The sequence below is a fragment of the Rhinopithecus roxellana genome, chromosome 4, assembly GCF_007565055.1.
Source record: "Rhinopithecus roxellana isolate Shanxi Qingling chromosome 4, ASM756505v1, whole genome shotgun sequence".
NCBI classification, from domain to species: Eukaryota; Metazoa; Chordata; class Mammalia; order Primates; family Cercopithecidae; genus Rhinopithecus; species Rhinopithecus roxellana.
Window position 1 is genome coordinate 129327043 of NC_044552.1, and position 20805 is coordinate 129347847.

Genomic DNA, 20805 nt, shown 5'->3' on the forward strand with positions numbered 1-20805 from the left:
AGTCTCTTGGTCAAATTCTGGGTTTGCTACTTCTATTCGTTATTTAGTCTTGGGTATCAAATTATTCTGACCCCATTTATTTTTACTTTAAGGATTATTTTTAGGATTAATGTAAATGGCATATAAAAAGTTACTATACAGGGTAAGTACTGGACAATTTTGTTTAAAGTAATGGCAAACAATGGGGAAAATTTTTGATTGGGTGGATACCTGGCAGCAGTGGGGATGATGAGTATTGCTCCAGCGGCTTTTAGCAGATACAAGGAGGAGGCTTTTGTAGAAAACTACACAGAGAGCCAAGCTTGAAACAGTAATCATAGAATAATAATAACAAAAGAATGGATTTAAGGATTATTGAGGGAAAAACATAATAGGACTTAGTCAATAGATTGAATGCAATTTTTGGCTTGAGAAAATGGCTGGGAAGTAGTACTGTTTGCCAACATAGGAAAAACAGGAGATGAGCAAATTTCAAGGTACGAAAGAGTAGGTGAGTTCAATTTAGGATATAATATGTTTGAAATGTGATACGACATTCAAGTCAAGAAGTAAGTTAGATGTTGGACTATTAAGGTTACTGGTAGTTAAAATCCTATAAATGAATGAGATTTTCTCTATGAAAGACAGAAGAGGCCTGACACAGTGGTTCATGCCTGTAATCCCAGCACTTTGGGAGGCTGAGGTGGGCAGATCACCTGAGGCTAGGAGTTCAAGACCAGCCTGGCCAACATGGCAAAACCCATCTCTACTAAAAATACAAAAAATTAGCTGGGTATAGTGGCGGGCACCTGTAGTCCCAGCTACTCAGGAGGTTGAGGCAAGAGAATTGCTTGAACCCAGAAGGCAGAGGCTGCAGTGAGCTGAGATCATGTCATTGCACTCCAGCTTGGCCAACAAGAGGGAAATTCCATCCTCCACGCTCCCTTGCCCCCCCAGAAAAAGAAAGAAGAGGAAAATCAAGAGTAGATGATGGCTTAACAGTCATAGGAGGAAAGAATTTCAATAAAGATGACAAGCAACATCATGAAGAGAAGAAAGCTCATGTAAGGTAAGGACTGAAACATGCTTGTTGTTTTTAGTAATTACAAAGACAATTGCAAGATTGAATTTACTGTAGTAGAGATAGAAAAACACAGATATGGTGGTTTACACAGTCCAAGGAAATGGAGTCATGGAGGTAAGTATATTCTGCTCTTTGGAGAAACATGGTTCTAAGGTGAATGAAAAGCTAAGGTGTTCACTAGAAGGAAACAGAGCGACAAAATAGGATATGCTGAAAGAAAAAGAGAAGTTGAAATACAGAAGAGAAGAGATACACGCAATGTAAGGTTCCCAAAGAAATAAGAAGATGTGATTCAAAGAACAGATGGTAGATGTAACATTTGAAATGTAGGACAACAATTTAGCTAAAATAGAAAGGGAAGAGGTAAGGCTGACTCTGACTATATTTACACTTGTTTGTGTTGTGGGGAGAGAAAAGAAGTGGAGAACGTTCTTGCAAGATGATCTGTATTTTCTCTCTAAAGCAGAGTTCGTTTGCTGAGAATGACGGAGAAAATCAGGTTAGCGAAAGTTTGAAAATATTATTGTGGTGAATGGGAGAGGAAGTGGATTAGGGCTAGTTAGAAGTTTTACTGTGTAGTGTTAATAGCCCAGCTGATGTGGGAGACCATAAATTTGTAGCGGCATCAATCCATGTGGTTGTGGAATTTGTTTTCAGCAGTGCTTGGCAGCCGGATATGTGACTGGAAAGGGAGTGACTGGTTGATCCAGGGTTTGAGTTTTGCTAATTAGGTGCAGAAGAAGGACAAAAGGCAAGGGAACTGATGGTAATGGCAAGAGAGATTTCTAAGTAAAATGTCATGAGCTTTATGGGGATTAAGGTTGGTAGCCATCACTTAATGCCTACTTTTAGCATGGAACAACGTTATGTTTTACAGAATTTATCTCTAATTCTCACATCAAATATGTAACGTGGGTATTGCTACTCCCATTTACAAGTGAGGAAAATGAAGCCCAGCTGAAAAATTTAGTGAAGCCAGGTGGAGGATGAGAGATTAAGTAAAATGGAAGGGCCAAGACGTCCTTAAACAGATTGAAGGATATTATCAGTATTATCAGTGGACCAAAAAGTTGAGGAAGCAGAAAACACATGAGATTGTGGACAGAGTGTGGTAATCAAGAAGTTAGAAATCTGGAGCTAGATGAATTGGGATATGATATGGACTAGGGTGTCCAGGCAGTGATATATAAACAGTAAGGTTGGAGTGTTGGATATACTGTCCACACAGAAGTGGCAGTTGTCCAAGATTAGTAGAAATAGGAGTGAAAGTGGATTGATCTGTTCAACTAATTGATGAGTCTATCAGGAGTGGTAGAAGTAAAAAAGTGGTAATGGTACAGTAAGTGTAAGGCATGATTTTGCCAGATGTTCTGACCTTTAAGAGAAGTTGAGGTTTAGAAACAGTAACATGAAGTCCCATTCTTTTTTTTTTTTTTTTTTTGTCACGGAGTCTCACTCTGCAGCCAGGCTGGAGTGCAGTGCCACGATCTCAGCTCACTACAATCTCTGCCTCCTGGGTTCAAGCGATTCCCCTGCCTCAGCGTCCCAAGTAGCTGAGAATACAGGTGTGCATCACCATGTCTGGCTAATTTTTTTGTGTGTTTTAGTAGAGACGAGGTTTTCCCATGTTGGCCAGGAAGGTCTCAATCTCCTGACCTAGTGATCCGCCTGCCTCGGCCTCCCAAACCGTTGGGATTACAGGCATGAGCAGCTGCGCCCGGCCAAAGTCCCATTCTTTTGGCTCTTCTTCCTTCATGTACATCTCTCTCATTCTTGGTCATCCTCCCCACCCCAAATTCTATGCTTTTCCTATTTATTTTGTGCTGCCTCAAGTCTGATTTAGTCATTTCTTACATCCATTTCTCTATCCATACCTAGAATCCAACATATAACTCTTCTAAATTGAGTTGTCCATTTTTTTCATTTAGTGGACATTTGAATAATTCCCTTAAAAACAGGAGTGACTTTGAAAAATCCCACCTCATGTGTTGGAATTCCCTGGACCTACACTTCCTGATAGAGCTCATGGGTAAATTTGAACAGGCTGTGGTTTGAGGACATGAATGAACGTCCATTTTCAAGGCCCCAGTGGAGATTTTATTATGGTGCCTTTGAAGAAATTCTAGCCCAAGAATGCAGACACTTAGATTAGCTTGTTCCCAGGACCTGACTTTGGGGGGTGGGGGCCGGAGTAGCAGCAGTTCCTGGGAATGGCGGATTGTCCACAGCACCATTGCTTGCTTAGCTCCTTTGGGCACCATTATCAGCTTCTTAGCTCTTGGTAAGCTTGTGGTCCAATAAAACCTCTGGGGGTTGACTTTTTCCATGCCAACTGCCATTAATTTCCTTGTACCATGTTTTTTGTTGTATTATAATGTAGGCCTATTCTTTCTTTTCTTACTGATTTTATCATTTTAGCCCAGACTATCATCACACCTGCTATTTTACAGTTTTGAATTTCTCCTCCAAAGTATCAGTTATTTCCGACAGCATTGTCCTATTTTTTTTTTTTTTCCAAATTCAAGTAGGAATGATTTCTTTAGCTTAATCTAAGCTATTGAGATGAGGCTAACAGGGCAAGATGAAGGACAAAGAGATTGACATGATAACTTTATCAATGCTTCTTACATAGGGTTGTTCAATCAGATATGGAGCCATCTAATTGTAGCTGCTTCTCTAAATCTTATATATAAATATATACAGAGAAGTTCCATCAAATCTCTTATTTAATTAAATGCATATTTTGTAAAACTTCCATAATCTATTACTTTAAAAACTCTAAAAACAAACAAACTAAACCACAATAGAAAAATGGGATTAGTAAGGCAGAGAGCATGATGGAGAGGGGTTGTGATTCCATGTGTCCTGTCATTTTCTCTGACGGTAAAGGCTGGTATTCTAGCTTCTTATCAATAGTTTAACATTATTTTTAGAATTTTATCAGATATCAACACACAACTTTAATGTAGTCTTCAAAATCCACAATTGTTTCTCAGGGCAAGCCCTGTTATTTAGGCAAAAAGGAAATATGTTTTAAAAATAAACAAATTTTTAAAAATGAGCAGTTTTGGAGGGGTGCTGAAACATAATTGATTTTTTCCAAAAGGATTTGCAATAGACGTAAGATAATTTCCTTTATTTTCTGGTCTTATATAATAAATTTTATGATTTAGACTCTAACTTGAAAGCAAACATTTCTCTTTTATTGGCTTGGGAGAAGTTGTGAAGATGTGTGATTTTTTTTACAGATCATCTGAGTTTCTATAGGGCAGAAACTAGAATTCTATATTTAGTATTGGATCTATGCTATAACCATTACGTTAGGTTTCTATTTTTAAGGATTAAATAATAAGTTAATGGAAACAATATAGCTCTATTTTTGCTGAATATGCTAGGCACAAGATGTGTTATATCAGCAACTGAATACATTAATAAAACAATCTCATTTTTAATTGAATAACTGAAATGATGTCAATATGTGAAAGAGTTATAAACTGTTACAAAAAATAACTGGTTGCATTAAACAGGATTGCATATAGTAGACTGCTGCTGCATGTATTTGAAAAAGGAAATGCAAATATGCATTTAATACATATATATGTATTTAATTAAACAAAATATAAGTAACAGGTTTAAATTTTTTAAGGGAAATTTTTCTACTAGGCAGTGATGTCAACCTGAGCTATTTTTTTCTTGTCGATGATTTATATTCATGATTCAAATATTGGCTTACAACTTCATCAAGGGGGAGATAAGGCATCCTTAAATTGATATTAATATTATCAGACTTCATATTTTACAGCATTTTACATTTTAAAAATATTCTGACATCTAGTTGTATTTGTAATTTATTTACAAAATAATGTACAAAAAGTAAAAAGTAATATAGTATACATGAGTTTGGGACACACAGTTGAATAGGCAATATTGCCTAAAAGTTGAGAAATTTGACTTAGGTGTTAAGGAGGGCAGCAACCAAGATTGATTTTACATGAAAAAAAATCAGTTAAGATGAAGTAGCATTACCAAATGCATTTATATAGAAAAGGAGAAAGAAATAAAGGAGAAGGCAAAAAAATTATCTTACTAAGAATTATGAAGTGACAGGGGAATCAAAAGAGAAAGTTGGAAAGATGTATTGGAGAAAACAAGTGTGAATGGAAATGCTTTTAAAATTGACATTTATCCCTCATACTTAATATTTATAGTTGGACTTTTAGTTTTATCACAGGTTTGGATAATTCTACTCTTTGTTAAGCTAGAACATTTACTTCTTTTTCTCCTTTGCCTCAATAAGTTAATGGCTGTAGTCTAATTTCTTCATAAAGCAGACCCAAATAAAATATATGTTGACTCTCTGTAGACTCTACCTTGAGTTTCCTTCTTACCCACAGATAGAAGAGCTTCTCTATTGAGTTGCCTACATTCCGCATCTTCAGTTCCCTACCTCTCATTCTTTCGTGACACACTGAGACCTGGATTCTGTCCTCAGAACTTTGTTGAAATAAGTTCTAAAAGAACACCATATTGGCAAGTCCTGGGGACACCTGCAAGTCTTCAGATTGATTGATTTTGTTGCAATATTTGATGTGATCATGCCCCATAATGTTTCTGTAACACTGCTTTCTTTATTCTTGACCTGTTTACCTCTGAGTCCATCTTTCTCAGTTTCCTTCATAACTCCCTGTTCCTCTACTCATGCTTTAAATATTGCTAATTGTATTCAATCTTTTATTCTTCTCTTTCACTGAATTCTCCTTAGGCTCACTCACATATGCCCTCTGATTTATTTATTAGACAATTACTTCTAAATCAATATCTCTACCTTTCATACAGTTTAGCCCAGGGACAGACCTATAATATTCCAGACTCCTAGGAGATTATCTCCATTGAATGTCTGTCACACACCTCAATCTCAACAAAGCAAATAAGCAATCCCACTCTCAGCTGTGGATGATTCTCTGATTAATGACACTGCTTGCTGAGGGAGACATGGGACTCACTTTGCTCCCTGCTTCTTGCTATTGGTTACATGTTTCATGGCTTCTACCTTCAAATGATCTCTGATGTCTATTCCCTCCTCCCCTTCATCTTTTTCTGCATTAATTCAGGCTCTTTTTATTTTGAAGTTGACTATGCAATTTTATACTCCTATACTTAAAACTGTTACTCATCTGAGTGTTCTTCATTCTTAAAAATCCATCTTTTCATTGCCACCAAAGGCAACTTTTAAGGCAAATAGAATTATCTCATTGTTCCTCATAAAACCCTTAATAGACTCATCACTGTTTTCCAGATAAAGTATAGACTGTTTCCCATAACATATAAGGCCATTTATCATCTGTCTCCTACTCACACCTCCCAAATCTCTTGCCAGACAACACAGAACTACTTGTAATTCCTGAAACTGCATATTCTCATTTATGCCAGGCTTTTCTCATGGCCTATGATAACCAACCTGACATGCATTTCCTATTTTGTTTCACTGCCAAAGAAGTACTCATGATTGAGGAATTAGCTCACGTTACTAAACACTCATCCTCTCCTGCTCCTGCATCCAAGCCTGAGTTAGGGCTCATTCCTCTTGACCTCCACACCAGGAGGCACAGACTTAGGTAAAATAGACTCATAGCATTTGGGTATCTTATGTGTTTCTTCTAGTAGGAAGGTTCAAAGACAAGAATTTTGTTTTGTGGATTTGTATTAGCAGTATCCAGCATGTTACCTGGTAAACAGTAGATATACTGTAAATACCTATTGATTAAATTAAATATTATAGAAAGATGGGTTACTGAAGGAAATATATGTGTGTTTTCATGAGTGTATTTATATATATTTACAGATAACAGAAATATCTATATTTCTGTTTCAGAGTGACTCGGAAATTCTATTTTAAGTTAAGCACATACATTTTAGTTAGTAGCAGTTTACTGGGAACCCACTATGTACTTGGCATGCCACAGTTTCCTTTAATCTTCACAACTCCATACAGTCCGTAAAAAATATTATATTTGTTTTATATATGAATATATGGAGAATCAAATAACTTAAATTATTTTTCTAAGAGTGCACAGTCAATAATAAAGAGATTTAAATGCGAGTCTTTCTATCTGCAAAGCCTAAAATAGACAGAACTTTTAAAATTTTTCTTTGTTGAATTATTGTTGAAAGAGAGGACATACTAATCATGGAAGCCAAAGATGATTCTTTCATATTTATTACAACTTGTAGGTTGGGTAAATTTGATCTTACTTTCAACCTTTGCAGTATCTGATGAAAGAGGGTCTGGAATTTAGAATATCCTTTATGCAGCCTGCCTACAACTGGCATTTTGGCTAATCAAAATGAGAAAAAAAGGAATGTTTAGTAAAATGCCTGTTCTTTTCAAAAGGACATTTTTTTAAAAGGAAAGCTGAATTCCTCATTTTGCTGGTATAGTTTAGGCCATGAGAGAAACACAATAAATATGTGCTATCAGGAGCAGACTGTGAGCAGATGAAACTATCTCAGACGTAGCTCAGCAGTTTTCCTCTGCCAGACATTACTTCCTATGGAAAGAGAGATAAGTATACTTTTAGAAAACACTTATATGAGATTAAATATTCTTACATATTTATTTGACTAAATGGAAGGCATTTACTATTCCACTGATAGTTAACAGGCTTATTTCATCTTATAAAAAATAAAGATTTACACATGAGGAACAAGAAATAAGTTAGGGTATACATATTTGGAATAATTTATTTTGCTATTATTAGTAGTAGTTATTGTAAATTAGGTATAATGATTTTTAGGAATTATTATAATTTACTCATAAGTTACATATATTTCTTTCCTTTTATTGTTTTGAGATGGAGTTTCGCTCTTGTTGCCCAGGCTGGAGAGCAATGGTGCGATCTCGACTCACTTCAACCTCCACCTCCTCGGTTCAAGCGATTCTCCTGCCTCGGCCTCCCGAGTAGCTGGGGTTACAGGCATGAGCCACCACGCTCAGCTAATTTTTTGTATTTTTGGTAGAGACGGGGTTTCAACACATTGGCCAGGCTGGTCTGGAACTCCTGTCCTCAGGTGATCCACTCACCTCAGCCTCCCAAAGTGCTGGGATTACAGGCATGAGCCACGGCACCTGGCTGTAAGCTACATATATTTCTAAGGGTTTTTTTTTTCTTGGCATTGGAATACAATGCTTACTATGTCATCTCCAAAAATCTTATCAGAGCATTACACAAGATAAGAGAAGTAATTGCTAGCGCAATTATCTACATAATAACATTACAGTAAAATTTACTAGGAGCAACTAAAGCATTTGAGGTAATGATTGTGTACAGGTAGAGAGCTGCACCAGTTGCTGTTGGCCTATGGTAAATGTTAATTGAATGGGATAACTACACATAAGTTGGATGCCGATAGAAAGTGCATGAAACATGGTCTCTACCGTTGCAATGAGAAACAGTGGTTGAATGCCATAATCATTATAATACACTCTTACAATGGAAGCATTATGTTTTTCTGGTATATTATATTGGAGAAATTGGTTTCCCAAGACAGAAAGAAAGAAGATTTTTATCTAACAGGACAATAATAATTAGACCTAAATATAAACCATTTTCATATCTAAATTAACTGCTTGGCTAGTTTCATATAATAGAAAACAAGGGAATTAAAATATAAGAAGATTAGCCCAACTTGCAAAAAGACATTATGGACAGGCAGTATTACATTCTTTGGATTTTAAAGTAAAATCAGCAAGTCTTTGATTTGTTTTTGGTTAATAATGGAAAGTATTTTCCAAACTAAAAGAAAATAAAATTAATACTTTATTAATGGTGCTAAGAAAAGCTAGCACTCCCTCTCATCCCACTCCAAGCAAATCTTTGCCTCCAGATGTTATTTTGTATTTATTTTGCAATGTTTATTATGGCAGTCCAAGATGTTTATGTCTTAAAGATACATTGGTCAGTTTATTTACAGAGAGACAGCTTCTTGAAGTGAAGGCAGTTTACTCTGGGTTTGGGTTAAGCTACATAGCACTAGAGAGAATGAGTGTGGCTGGTTTCCTCTTGTGTGCTCTCTTATTATTTCTTTTCATTACAAGCACTTTCTCTCTCTCTCTCTTTTTTAATCCTGTAAGGTTTCATATGATTTGTCCTGTGAGAAATAGTTGAGGTTTTCTGAGCAGTTACCCTCTACAGGAAATGAAAGAAGCAAAAGGCAGAATGGGTGGCAGGGCCTTGGCCCCTTGCTTACCACCTTTGCCTCCTGTCAAAGGTGACACCGAAATAGCTGGAGAACTTCTCAAGGCACTCAGGATAGCGAGCAGTCTGTTGTATTTGACAGAATCACTGATACTTCTCAAAGAAGGCTTAGGATTGACTAACGAGAGAGAAGGGAGGCAGTAGTTGCTTGTGTTTGTGCAGTAGGGCTGGACCAAGGATTTTGAAAGATTCTGTCGTTCCTTTTTTTAAATGTATTGCAAACTAACACAGAATTAAACTGTAAAACCAGCATAAGAAAGTTCAACCAAGTTCTCACTTTTCTCATTATGACTATTTCAATGCCATTTCAGTAATATTGAATAACATTTATTTGAAATATTGCTTCATAATATAAAAACAACATTTTTAAAGTTGTTTTTTCTTACCTCTGCTTTGTTGAGTTCATCAGAGTGTACTAATACTCTGATGGGAAATCCAGTTTGCGGAAGTGCAAGAACATGACAAAAGAGAAGCTGGCAATGTAATATCTGGTGAAGGCTGGAGAATGGCTGAGGAGATGTTTTGGTTAGGACTGGTGTGGCGTCTTCATATTCGCAATGTAGTATTTTGCAGAAAGAGTGAAGCTTCATCTTGCAAATTAGAATGTATAGGGCATTCCACTTTTAATTATTTTCCTCCACTTTAGTATTATTTTTCTTCCCATGCTTTAAGGAGTGATTTGGGCATAGATTTGTTTTCTGAAGTATTCTCAATACGCTTTTAACTTAATATTCAAGTCTTGTATGTTTCAAGTGATACAAGGGAAAACCAGGACCATCTGCCGCTTTTTCTTTGTGGCTCTGAAATAATCTTACACCTCTTAAAGAGACTTTTTGTAAACACTGCCTGTGGCTAGCCCTTGTAATTGGCTACTTCTCCAGTTAAAATGATCCTCAAAGGTACAGTTTAATTTATTCAATTTGAGTCATTTGAAAATAATGACTAAATACTACTTGAGTGGCAGACCAAGACATTAATTTTGCTAGCCAGTTCAGTAGTTCAGTTATGATTGTTATTACAGATAAAGAGGTTTTCTTTCAAATTGATAATTAAATCACTCAATCTCTGTGAAGCTATACTTAGAAAACCATCTGTATTTCACATTTTCTGGAACATTTTTGGTATCAAAATATACAAAGTTACATAACCATAAAAGCACTACTATGTTTTCATATCATTTTTACAGAATGGAAAACATCAACATTTATTGTGGATGCCAGGCTTGGTATATCAGTTATTACAAAATAACACAAGGCCTTTAACCTCCATCTAGAAACCTGATAGAAAATTTTAGGAGAATGTTTTGTTACCTATACTTATGAAGGTTCTCTAATCTGGTAGCTCTAGTGGTATAGCAAAACACTGTTGCTGATTTCCTAATGGCAGAATCTATAGGTTGATTGATTATTTATTTATTTAAAAGATACTTTATTAATGGATGGAAAGGGCATCTGCTATTTTCATGTTCCATGTTTTATATTCCTGTCCCAAAGTGACTACATTAAACCTGAAACAAGTGATTTTTTTTACACAGTCATTTCTCTTTAAGCTTATTAATTTCTAATTATACTTTGCTTGTCAATATAGTGTTAATTTATCCATTATCTAATTGACTGGTTTCTTCTGGGGGTGAAAGGGGTAGAGGCAAGTAAACTGATATAGGCTCTGAATTTCAAATTGCTTAGGCCTGCAAGGATGTTTATGGCCAAACAATCTATTTTGACAATTGTGGAAAGGATAATTCTCATAATAAATTTGAGAATTCTAGAGATACTAGAACAGCACATTCTAATGATCTCTTCTGTTCTATAAATAATACCATTTTGGATTTAATTGGATCATCTGGATATTCAAATAAAACTCTATTCTCTTGACCCTTTCACATGTACATATTAAACTATCCTTTAAATATTCCACAGTTAACAAGTGGAAATACTGGTTTACCACAATAATTCATTTCCCCCGCCCCCCTCCTACCCTGAAACTCCAACATTAAAAGGAGACTGGTAATCAGGAAAGCTAGAACTTATTTGCATGAAACTGACTCACTTTCCTAAATTGACTCTGCATGTCTATGTCTTTTTTGGAATCATAAATTATTCTCACTGCTGGTTTGGATAAAACTAAAATCTATTTTCCTGTAACATTTGGTGTGTTCATAATGTGAGTCATAATCATTTTTTTTACTATGGGAAAAAGATCAGTAAGGGTGAACTTAGAGATAAATAGGACCTTTTTCTAAATAGTTACCACATGAGGAAAATCCTTTGTATGTGAAACACAAAGTGTTTTTATTTTTGTTTTCTAGTCTAGTTTATTTTTATTTTTATTAAACTTCTTTTAAGAAGTATAAATGGGGCCGGGCGCGGTGGCTCACGCCTGTAATTCCAGCACTTTGGGAGGCCGAGGTGGGTGGATCACGAGGTCAGGAGATTGAGACCATCCTGCATAACACGGTGATACCCTGTCTCTACTAAAAATACAAAAAACTAGCCGGGCGTGGTGGCGGGCACCTGTAGTCCCAGCTACTCGGAGGCTGAGGCAGGAGAATGGCGTGAACCCGGGAGGCGGAGCTTGCAGTGAGCCAGGATCGCGCCACTGCACTCCAGCCTGGGCGACAGAGCGAGATTCCATCTCAAAAAAAAAAAAAAAAAAAAAAAAATTAAAAAAAGAAGTATAAATAATAATATTTCCATAGCTCTATATTTAGAGGAATTTATTAAATTATGTCTTTTCCAGTTTATTCCTAGGTTAAATTTTACATAATTAGGTAGGGTTTATTTTCCTTCCCAAACTAGTCAATCAAAAAACATAAATAAGCAAAGCGTAGAACGGAAGTAGGGAAGAAAGTCAAAAGGATGGAACCACTGCTGTCAGGGACAGCACAGTGCCTCGGGACATGGCACTCATTTTTGGCATGTGGAGGGGCAGTATATGTCACGAGTAGCTGTAAAGATGAAAATAAGGGTCCCTTTCTTTTCGGGATCAGAATTCTTTTTACTTTTTTTCAAATCTTGAGATCATCATAGCCAGATAGTTGACTGAGTTTTCACTAAATTTTCTACCTTTTGGGAGATTGGGACCAACCTGGAATGTGCATGTTCTGGGGAGACTGTATGTGGTAGCATTAACTGACTCAGAAATGTCTCCAGTTCAAGATTCAACATTTAGTGATAGTTTATTTTATTGTATTTGGGTATCACACAGTGTACAAAGTAAAGTTGCACCTCTAGTTCTGTGTTTGATGTAGCTCCATTGCCAGCAGCTACAGAAAAAAAAAAAAAAATGCAGATATACTAGAAGGAAGTAAAGTATATCCTCACTCCCTTCTAGTAAGGAAGGGCTACATTGTTACATTCTCAAATATGTCGTCTCATCACATACTTCTATTGACTCCTTTTGGGGAAGAATATAGATAATTTCCTCTAAGACCGAAATCTCCAGTGTGGGCAGCAGTGTGAGCCATGGGGAAAGGAATGTCAAACTGTTGGTGTAGCTAGGGACTGGCTAGCAACAGTCATAGCTTATATATTTATTGTGCTTTACAATTTCAAAGCACTTAAAATGCATTTGATTATTTTAGGTTTTAGTATAAAGGTAGATTCCTCTTTAAAATGTTTAAGAAGTTGTTACATTTGTTGAAAAAATCTGGCTCTTGCTTGAAATTCATTTGTGATAGAAATTCAGAGCAGCAGCTAAAATAGTAACTGATGCTAATGGTACAAAAGTGAATACTTCAATTAAACCTCAGTTAGCCAGAACGCTTTGGTAAAGTTATTATTTAACCTTGTTTAAAAACTTTTCTAATATGTATCTGCCAGTTTTCTTTTTAAAAATGAAACTTAATCTTTTGTAGGTGATTCAATATATTGGATTGCTTTGACATCATACTGAACAACAATTTTAATTGCACATAGCTATAGATATAGAAGTGTAACTGTAACAGTTTGCAAACTTTTTATATGTCAGATTATTTTGTGGTCATGTAATTTTGTCTTTTGAAATTATTATGCAGCCAATTTTCCAATTAATGAAATATTTCCACTAGTTGGAGTTGTGTTACCACTGTATTTTAAGGACTATGAATAAAAATAACTATTTTTGCTTTCTTGCCTCCCCCCTCCCTCCGTCTCTCCTATGTTTCTTCCTCCCTTTCTTTGTTTCTTCTTTCATTTTCTGTGCCTGTGTATATCATGGATATGTTAGCCTCAGAATTACTTGAGAGCCAGTATGGGCAAGAAAAGGTGTGTGACAATTAAAATCCTGATGTTGAATGTCTGAAAGTAGCTGGGAGAAAATGAAGTATCCTCTGAAGAAAGTTGTTTTGGTAGTTCCAACAGTGAAGATCTGTTGATGTTTCTTCCTGGATCATTGCAATTCTGAACAAGGACTGAGGGGAAAGATGATCGTGCTGGTAAATACCCTGCTTATACCAGAAAAGAACTGAATTGAGGGCTGCTCCACGCACATAAAGGGCTGTAACGATCAAAGGCTTTCCCAGGAGCCAGACTTGCTGTTCTGTTTCTGAACTTTGGTCCTTTTCTTATAGTACGTATTTCCCATTTCTCCTTTTTATTCCTCTTGCCTACCAATGCTCTTACCTCCCCCAATACACTGTTCCCCGCAAACACCACATCCAGCCAGCCCATAGGCTTCTTGCAGCTCTCTCTCTCTCTCTCTCACCATCGCACCCCGCCCACTACCCCGCGACCGCCCACCACACACACACACAGTCACATTTCGAGTTCAGATTCAGAGTTAAGTCTTATCCCGGGTTGAGGCCTCTAGAACTTGACTTCTCAGGCTTCTTAATGGGGGATAATAGTTTTAGATCATGAGGAAATACTTCACTATTGCACATGGGCAATCTTGGAACTAATAATACATATGACATTAGAGGTTATGATGAAGGAGAAGGAAAGTGGGTTTTGGAGTCAGCCAGAGCTGAGTGTCACTTCCAAACTCACATGTTGCTAGCTGTGTGACTTTAGACACTTCTCTGTGCCTCAATTTCCTCTTTTGTAAAACAAGGACATCAGTGACTCCCTCACAGGGCTTTTGGGATAATTACATAATATAATATAGTCAAAGGGTAAGTGGCTAACATAAAGGAGGTACAGTCATTTGTTTTGTTTTGCTTTTCTTTTTCTAAGAACATTTAAAATAAAGTTACAATAATCTACTATGTTAGTAAGATGAAATGTTATTGCTTAAATTTGGAAAAAATCTCAATTGATTTGACCACGATACTTGTTTAATCTTATTTTTTCAGTGGAGGATGAATTCCAGACAAATTGTCTTTGCATACAAGAAGTTACACCCTGTTTGTAACAGATCAACCACAAAACAGGCCTTTTCCCCATAATTTGACCAGAAATAGTTGCAGTTGTATTGAGAAAGAATCTAGTTAGTTCCTCTGCTATGAAAATATATCCATGGAAAATATGTACTGTCTTTATTTATGTCCATTTATAAAAAATGTACTTTAAGTAGTTTCCTAATTTTAAGAAAACTCAAGACAAAATTACATTTTAATTACTAGTTAATAGTACTCATTTCATTTCTATGATTCTCACATATATACTTATTCCTTGAAATTATCATGCACGTACATTTTTATGGAGATTATCACATATCATGAATGAAGAAATAAAATTTATTTATGTGTCTGACTTGTAGAATTAGTCAAAAACTTTTAACTGATATTTATTAATATACAAAATATTTATTATTATATTGAGTGAAGAACATTTTAATTCTCATAACTACCTTGCAAAAGAGATGATGCCACTTCTATTTTGCAGATGTGGGATGGAGGCTCTGAGAGATCAAACAATGTGCCCGAGGTCACACAAGCTGCAACTAGTTAGTAGGGGAATTGAGACATTAACACAAGCTGTCTAATGCTAGCACCAGCGCACTTTCCATTTTCTTTACTGTCTCTTTTTGTGAGGATGAATATCATATCCTTGTTATTAGCTGTATATATATATATATTCTTTTTCTTCCCAGTGTTATTTATTTCAATATTTTAATAACCACTAATGTGAACAGCTTTTAATTCAATAACATTAGAGAGGCAGAGTTAAATCTGTCTCCTCTGAGAGCTTATACATTTTCACTTTTGAGAAAAACAGGGTTGGGATAACTTCCAAAGGACACGGTCACTAATGAGGACTCAGGGACATCACCCTGCAGTAAACAAAGTGTGAAATCTTCCCTTGTCTGGAACTACGATGATCATCTCTAGTCCTCCTCTTTCTTGTTGCACATGAGAAATGGGGACCCAGAGAAGTTAAGTGACTCACCAGTGGTTACACAACCGCTACTAGAACCTAAATCTGAGGATAGAAATGAGGCCTTCACTTAATTATGAAGCCGAACTTGGAGAATAAGGCAGGAGCTTGGATCAGACATTAACAGATTTATGTTGCTGCACTCTCTCGATTCTTCAAATCAATAATTTACCGACCATCTGTTGATGAGGTAAACTATCAACAGTTTACCCATTACGGAGACAGAATCAGAGTAGAAAGTTAACACCTTCTGTGACTAGTGTAGGAACTTTACCATAGGTTGATAAAGACTTTTTGCTCAAATTTGAGAAGGCTGCTGGTTTGAATACTATATGATTCTGTAGTCTTAAGGCTCTGTTACCGGTGGGTGGAGAATTACAGTTAAAATTGATGTTATTTTTCTTCATTTATATTTCATCCAATGTATGAAGATGAATGTTAGTTTTTATTTCTTTTTCCTTTGTAATATTTCTACTTTTATTTAAGTTTTGCATCAAGGATTTAGACCTTCTGCCATTGTTGGAAGGACCACAGGGTAATAACTTTGAGTCAAACACATGGGAAGACCAGATAGTAATTTGCCACTATTGTCATGTCCTGGTTTACTTAACCCTTTTTCCAGCATTGCCTATGCAGGTGTAGACCTTCCCAGTAAGTGCTTGTTGAATAAATGAAAACATGAGAAACATAGAAAGATGTGCAAAAATAATTTGGCTACTTATACTTGACGGGTAACACTCAGAAGAAAGATGGTATATGAAATCATCCGAAAGGTCTCAAACCTGGGGACATATTTCTACCTAACATCATTCTGTAGGATAAAGTTTGTTTCTTCTTGGTAATATATGTTTTAGCTGAAAATGGAATTAGAATTATTTTATACATTGGGAATAGATCTAGTGAGTTGAAACACTTATCTCATAGGGACAAGAAAGAAACACCAGAATAAGAAACAGGAATAAATCATTTAAAAGGTTTATATCTTGGAAGAGAAAGAGAGAAGTGAAAAATCAATTAAGCCAAGCAGACTACATGAACAGTACAATTGGTAGAGAAAGGGTGCCCGGAAATAGGCAGCCAGCAGCCAGAGCCATTGCAAATTCTTCAGAAAGCAGTGATCTTGAGAGGGCTAGGAATCACAGTGGGCAGAGCAGCCGTGCATCCTTCCATGAAAACAGGAAGGTTAAGGTGGGTCATGAGATTCTGTGCTGCACGCTCAGAGGTACCTCCTCCTGCAAGGGGTGGGCTGTATCCTCTGTGAAACACTGGTGAGGCCTTCAGCTAGGGTGACTTCAATCCCCTAAAGAGATCCACAGACAGAAAATATAGACAAGAAAAGACTAAATGTTGAAGATTCAGGGGGATCTGACATACAAGAAATGATGCTCATTTCTTTCTTTCTTTTTTTTTTTTTTTTTTTTTTTGAGACGGAGTCTCGCTCTGTCGCCCAGGCTGGAGTGCAGTGGCCGGATCTCAGCTCACTGCAAGCTCCGCCTCCTGGGTTCATGCCATTCTCCTGCCTCAGCCTCCCACATAGCTGGGACTACAGGCGCCCGCCACATTGCCCGGCTAGTTTTTTGTATTTTTTAGTAGAGACGGGGGTTTCACCGTGTTAGCCAGGATGGACTCGATCTCCTGACCTCGTGATCCGCCCGTCTCGGCCTCCCAAAGTGCTGGGATTACAGGCTTGAGCCACCGCACCCGGCCATGATGCTCATTTCTAAGCAATGAAGGGGGAGCAGTGAAATCAGTTAGTGAGGCCCATGTGTCTATAATTAGAATGTTGATTAAAATAAGAAAGCAGAATAAATATCTCCTAGTACCCTATAAGTAAATCTCCATAGGCTCAGATAAAGGTGGATTCAAAAAACAAATATTACTGAGAAATGTAATATATTCTGAATTGAATAGGAACCAGGTTCTCTGAGTTAGCAGAATTCTCTTTCTTAATTCATGAGTCTCTAAGAATAAGAATTTCTCAATAAAACAAACAATAAAACAAAGTGAACAAAACTTTTAAAACTATTAACAAATATATTTATTGTTGTGGTTTTCTCCCCTACTAGATATACCTTATTAGAAAGTAGTATCCCTTTTAGTTCCAGGTGGACAATTAAGCAGGTAATAAAATTGTTTTTCCCTCATTCAGAAAGAAAACACATGACTTTGCAAACATGTTATTTCTCCTTGCTCTATTTTTTGTTCTCTATAAAATCAGAATTTTCTTCTAATAAGCATGATTTTGTTTTTGGAAGTAAGTTACAGGCACATGTTTACAGGTTGATATTATATAATCCAAGGGGTAACAGAGGCTGAACCACATAGTGCTAACACAGATTGGAGACCTGTTCCAGGTGACCACAATCCTTCACAGTTTTGTAAAGCACAAAAGTAGTCTCCAGCTCTATGATTTCTTCCACATTTTGTCTTTCTCCAATCTCATATGGTATATTCAATTCTGGTATGCACTCTTGTGTTTCTCACAAAAATACATGATGAGGGTGATGGAACTAATCTTAAAACAGTTGTTTCTGTGATGATAAATCCTATGATTCCAAATGCCAGGCCCTAATTCTGAGCATTCTCTAGATCTCCTGGTCAAAACAACACTGTCCTTTGAAGGATGTTTCTCTTCCCTGATCTCCTATTTGTTTTGAAGGGATAGTGTATCTTTGAATTTGCAGAATTATCTTTTGCTTCTTAAAACAACAGCTTGAAAACACATTTTTATAAGGAAAAGATGTTTCTTCTCCAGATGTCATCATTACGCTGTTACATCTTATAGCCTATTGATAATATGTACAAAAATTTCTTATTTTCTAAAAATGCAGAGAAGCACATAAGACAACCATCTGAAAGTATCCCTTCTTTGAACTTTTGGCTCTTTGTTGTTAGCTATGCTTGTATGAAGAATATAGCAACTACTGGGAATGTTGTTTAGACAGAGCAATAACTGACATGTCCATTTGTGGTCCTAATGGCTAGAGCACCTGTCCTGGGCATCTGGTTGAGATAGCAGCATCATGAGTCTACAATAATCTCATGGAACCCTCTAGTGTACAGTGCTGACTGATACCGATTTCTGTTGTTTATCTTGGACTTTTCGCTTCTTCTGCTGCTGTTTGTTTTCTCGTTGCTCTGGGGTTTCTTTGCTGGATTCCAGACCTTTGCTGTCAGGTATTGCTTCTTTACTTTCTCCTTTATTAGGTTTTTTTCTTTTCCTCTCCCTTCCTTTTTTTCCTGAAATAAAAGGATACTCTTTCAAAAATTACATTCAATTGTGTTCTATTTTTTAAAAAATTAAATTAAAAAAGACTTAAATTTCTCTTAGATTATATATCATAATGATAGATGTTAAATATCTACTATTTAAATAATTCATTCAACCATTATTAAGTCCGTGGTGTATTCCAAACAATGTAAATGTGAAGCACATATATGATATAACAAGGCAACTAACATATGACAGTTTGAAATCCAAATAGTTTTGTTCTTCTAAGTTTGGAACTTATTTTACATGATAGTTATTTATGCATGTTTCATGGAAAGTTTTAGGTAGATTTCTTGCTGTTGAAAACATTTACTAAAATGTATATTTTGGTCGGGCATGGTGGCTTACCCCTGTAATCCCAGGTCTTTGGGAGACTGAGGTGGGAGGATTGCTTGAGCCCAAGAGTTCAAGACCAGTCTGGGAAACATGGTGAGACCTTGTCTTTACAAAAAATTTAAAAAATCAATGAGGCATGGTGGTGCATGCCCCTGTCCCAGCTATGGAGAAGGCTGAGGTAGGAGAATCGCTTGAGCCTGGGAAGTCAAGGCCACAGTGAGCCCTGATAGTGCCACTGCACTCCAGCCTGAGCAAGAGAGGGAGATTCTATCTCAAAAAAAAAAAAAAAAAAAGAGTTTTTTTATCTGACTCCTTTTTTTTTTTTTTTTTTTTTTTGGAGACGGAGTTTCGCTCTGTCGCCCAGGCTGGAGTACAGTGGCCGGATCTCAGCTCACTGCAAGCTCCGCCTCCCGGGTTTATGCCATTCTCCTGCCTCAGCCTCCCGAGTAGCTGGGACTACAGGCGCCCGCCACCTCGCCCGGCTAGTTTTTTGTATTTTTTAGTAGAGACGGGGTTTCACCATGTTAGCCAGGATGGTCTCGATCTCCTGACCTCGTGATCCGCCCGTCTCGGCCTCCCAAAGTGCTGGGATTACAGACTTGAGCCACTGCGCCCGGCCTGGCTTCTATTTTTAAGGCACCATTTTGTATTTAATTTTTTTCCAAGTAGCAGTTACATAATTATAATTTGTCAAGATATTTGCCTGCTATCTAAGAGAAGAGAACTTATTTGCATAAAAAATGCAGAAATAATAATTCAGGATGAATAACAAGATAATTGTATTTTAACACAAATATTTGTATGTTGAAATTAATTTGGATTGTAATTTCTCTACTTGCAGGGTGATGATGATTATAACTGATCAATAACCCTCTTGTACAAGCTACCAGGGCAGGTTGAGTCTCTATCCAGCAAATGAGTAGATATTTATCGCATGTATACTGGATTTCATGCAGGCCCCTGACCTGGAGCTGGGTTTGAAGCATAGATTTAACTGAGACTCATATTATGAGAGGAGAAATTTTTAAAAGTGGAATCAACATGACTTTAAAGGTTTGGATGTGAAAAGGTATTATTGTAGCCAACAGGGAGCCACTTGAAGAACTGGATTTTATTCTGTCGGCATTGGAGAACTGCTGGGAGTTTTAAAAGAAGAGAATAATTTGATCAAAGTAGATAAACCTGGCACCAAATTGGATGATTATTTTTATTTATTTCTAAATAGTGAATTAATTGGATGTTTTGTTATCATGTACACCTTTTACATATGCAGTCTACAGTGTAGTCTGAGGGCGTGGTTTTAGTAACATCCATGAACAAATATATCCCAATGAGAAGTTACTTAGATTCAAATCAATATTATAGTAAACAAAAACTAGGAATCAACCATTCCCTGAGGTATGACAAATTCTGAATATGGATCCCACATACTGGGCCATTTAAAATTTGAAATTAGACTTTCTAAAATAAGTCACTTTTGACAAAAATATTTTGAAGAAATTGTTTGCAAGAGAGAACCAAAATATTTTCATGTCCCAAAGCAGGCTGCAAATATTGAATTCAGTGGTTTGGCTTTCCTTTTCT

At 36.6% G+C, this 20805-nt stretch overlaps 1 protein-coding gene across 1 annotated transcript in view; it reads right to left on the reverse strand.

Annotated features, from left to right (window-relative positions):
• Positions 1–17632: 17632 nt before the first annotated feature.
• Positions 17633–20805, reverse strand: part of RSPO3 (R-spondin 3) — a 77300-nt gene continuing 74127 nt past the window's right edge. Inside the window, exon 5 of the mRNA XM_010385229.2 lies at positions 17633–18854. Within this exon, the coding sequence (XP_010383531.1) occupies positions 18667–18854 (188 nt within the window). The 3' untranslated portion in view covers positions 17633–18666. The remainder of the gene's footprint in view (positions 18855–20805) is intronic.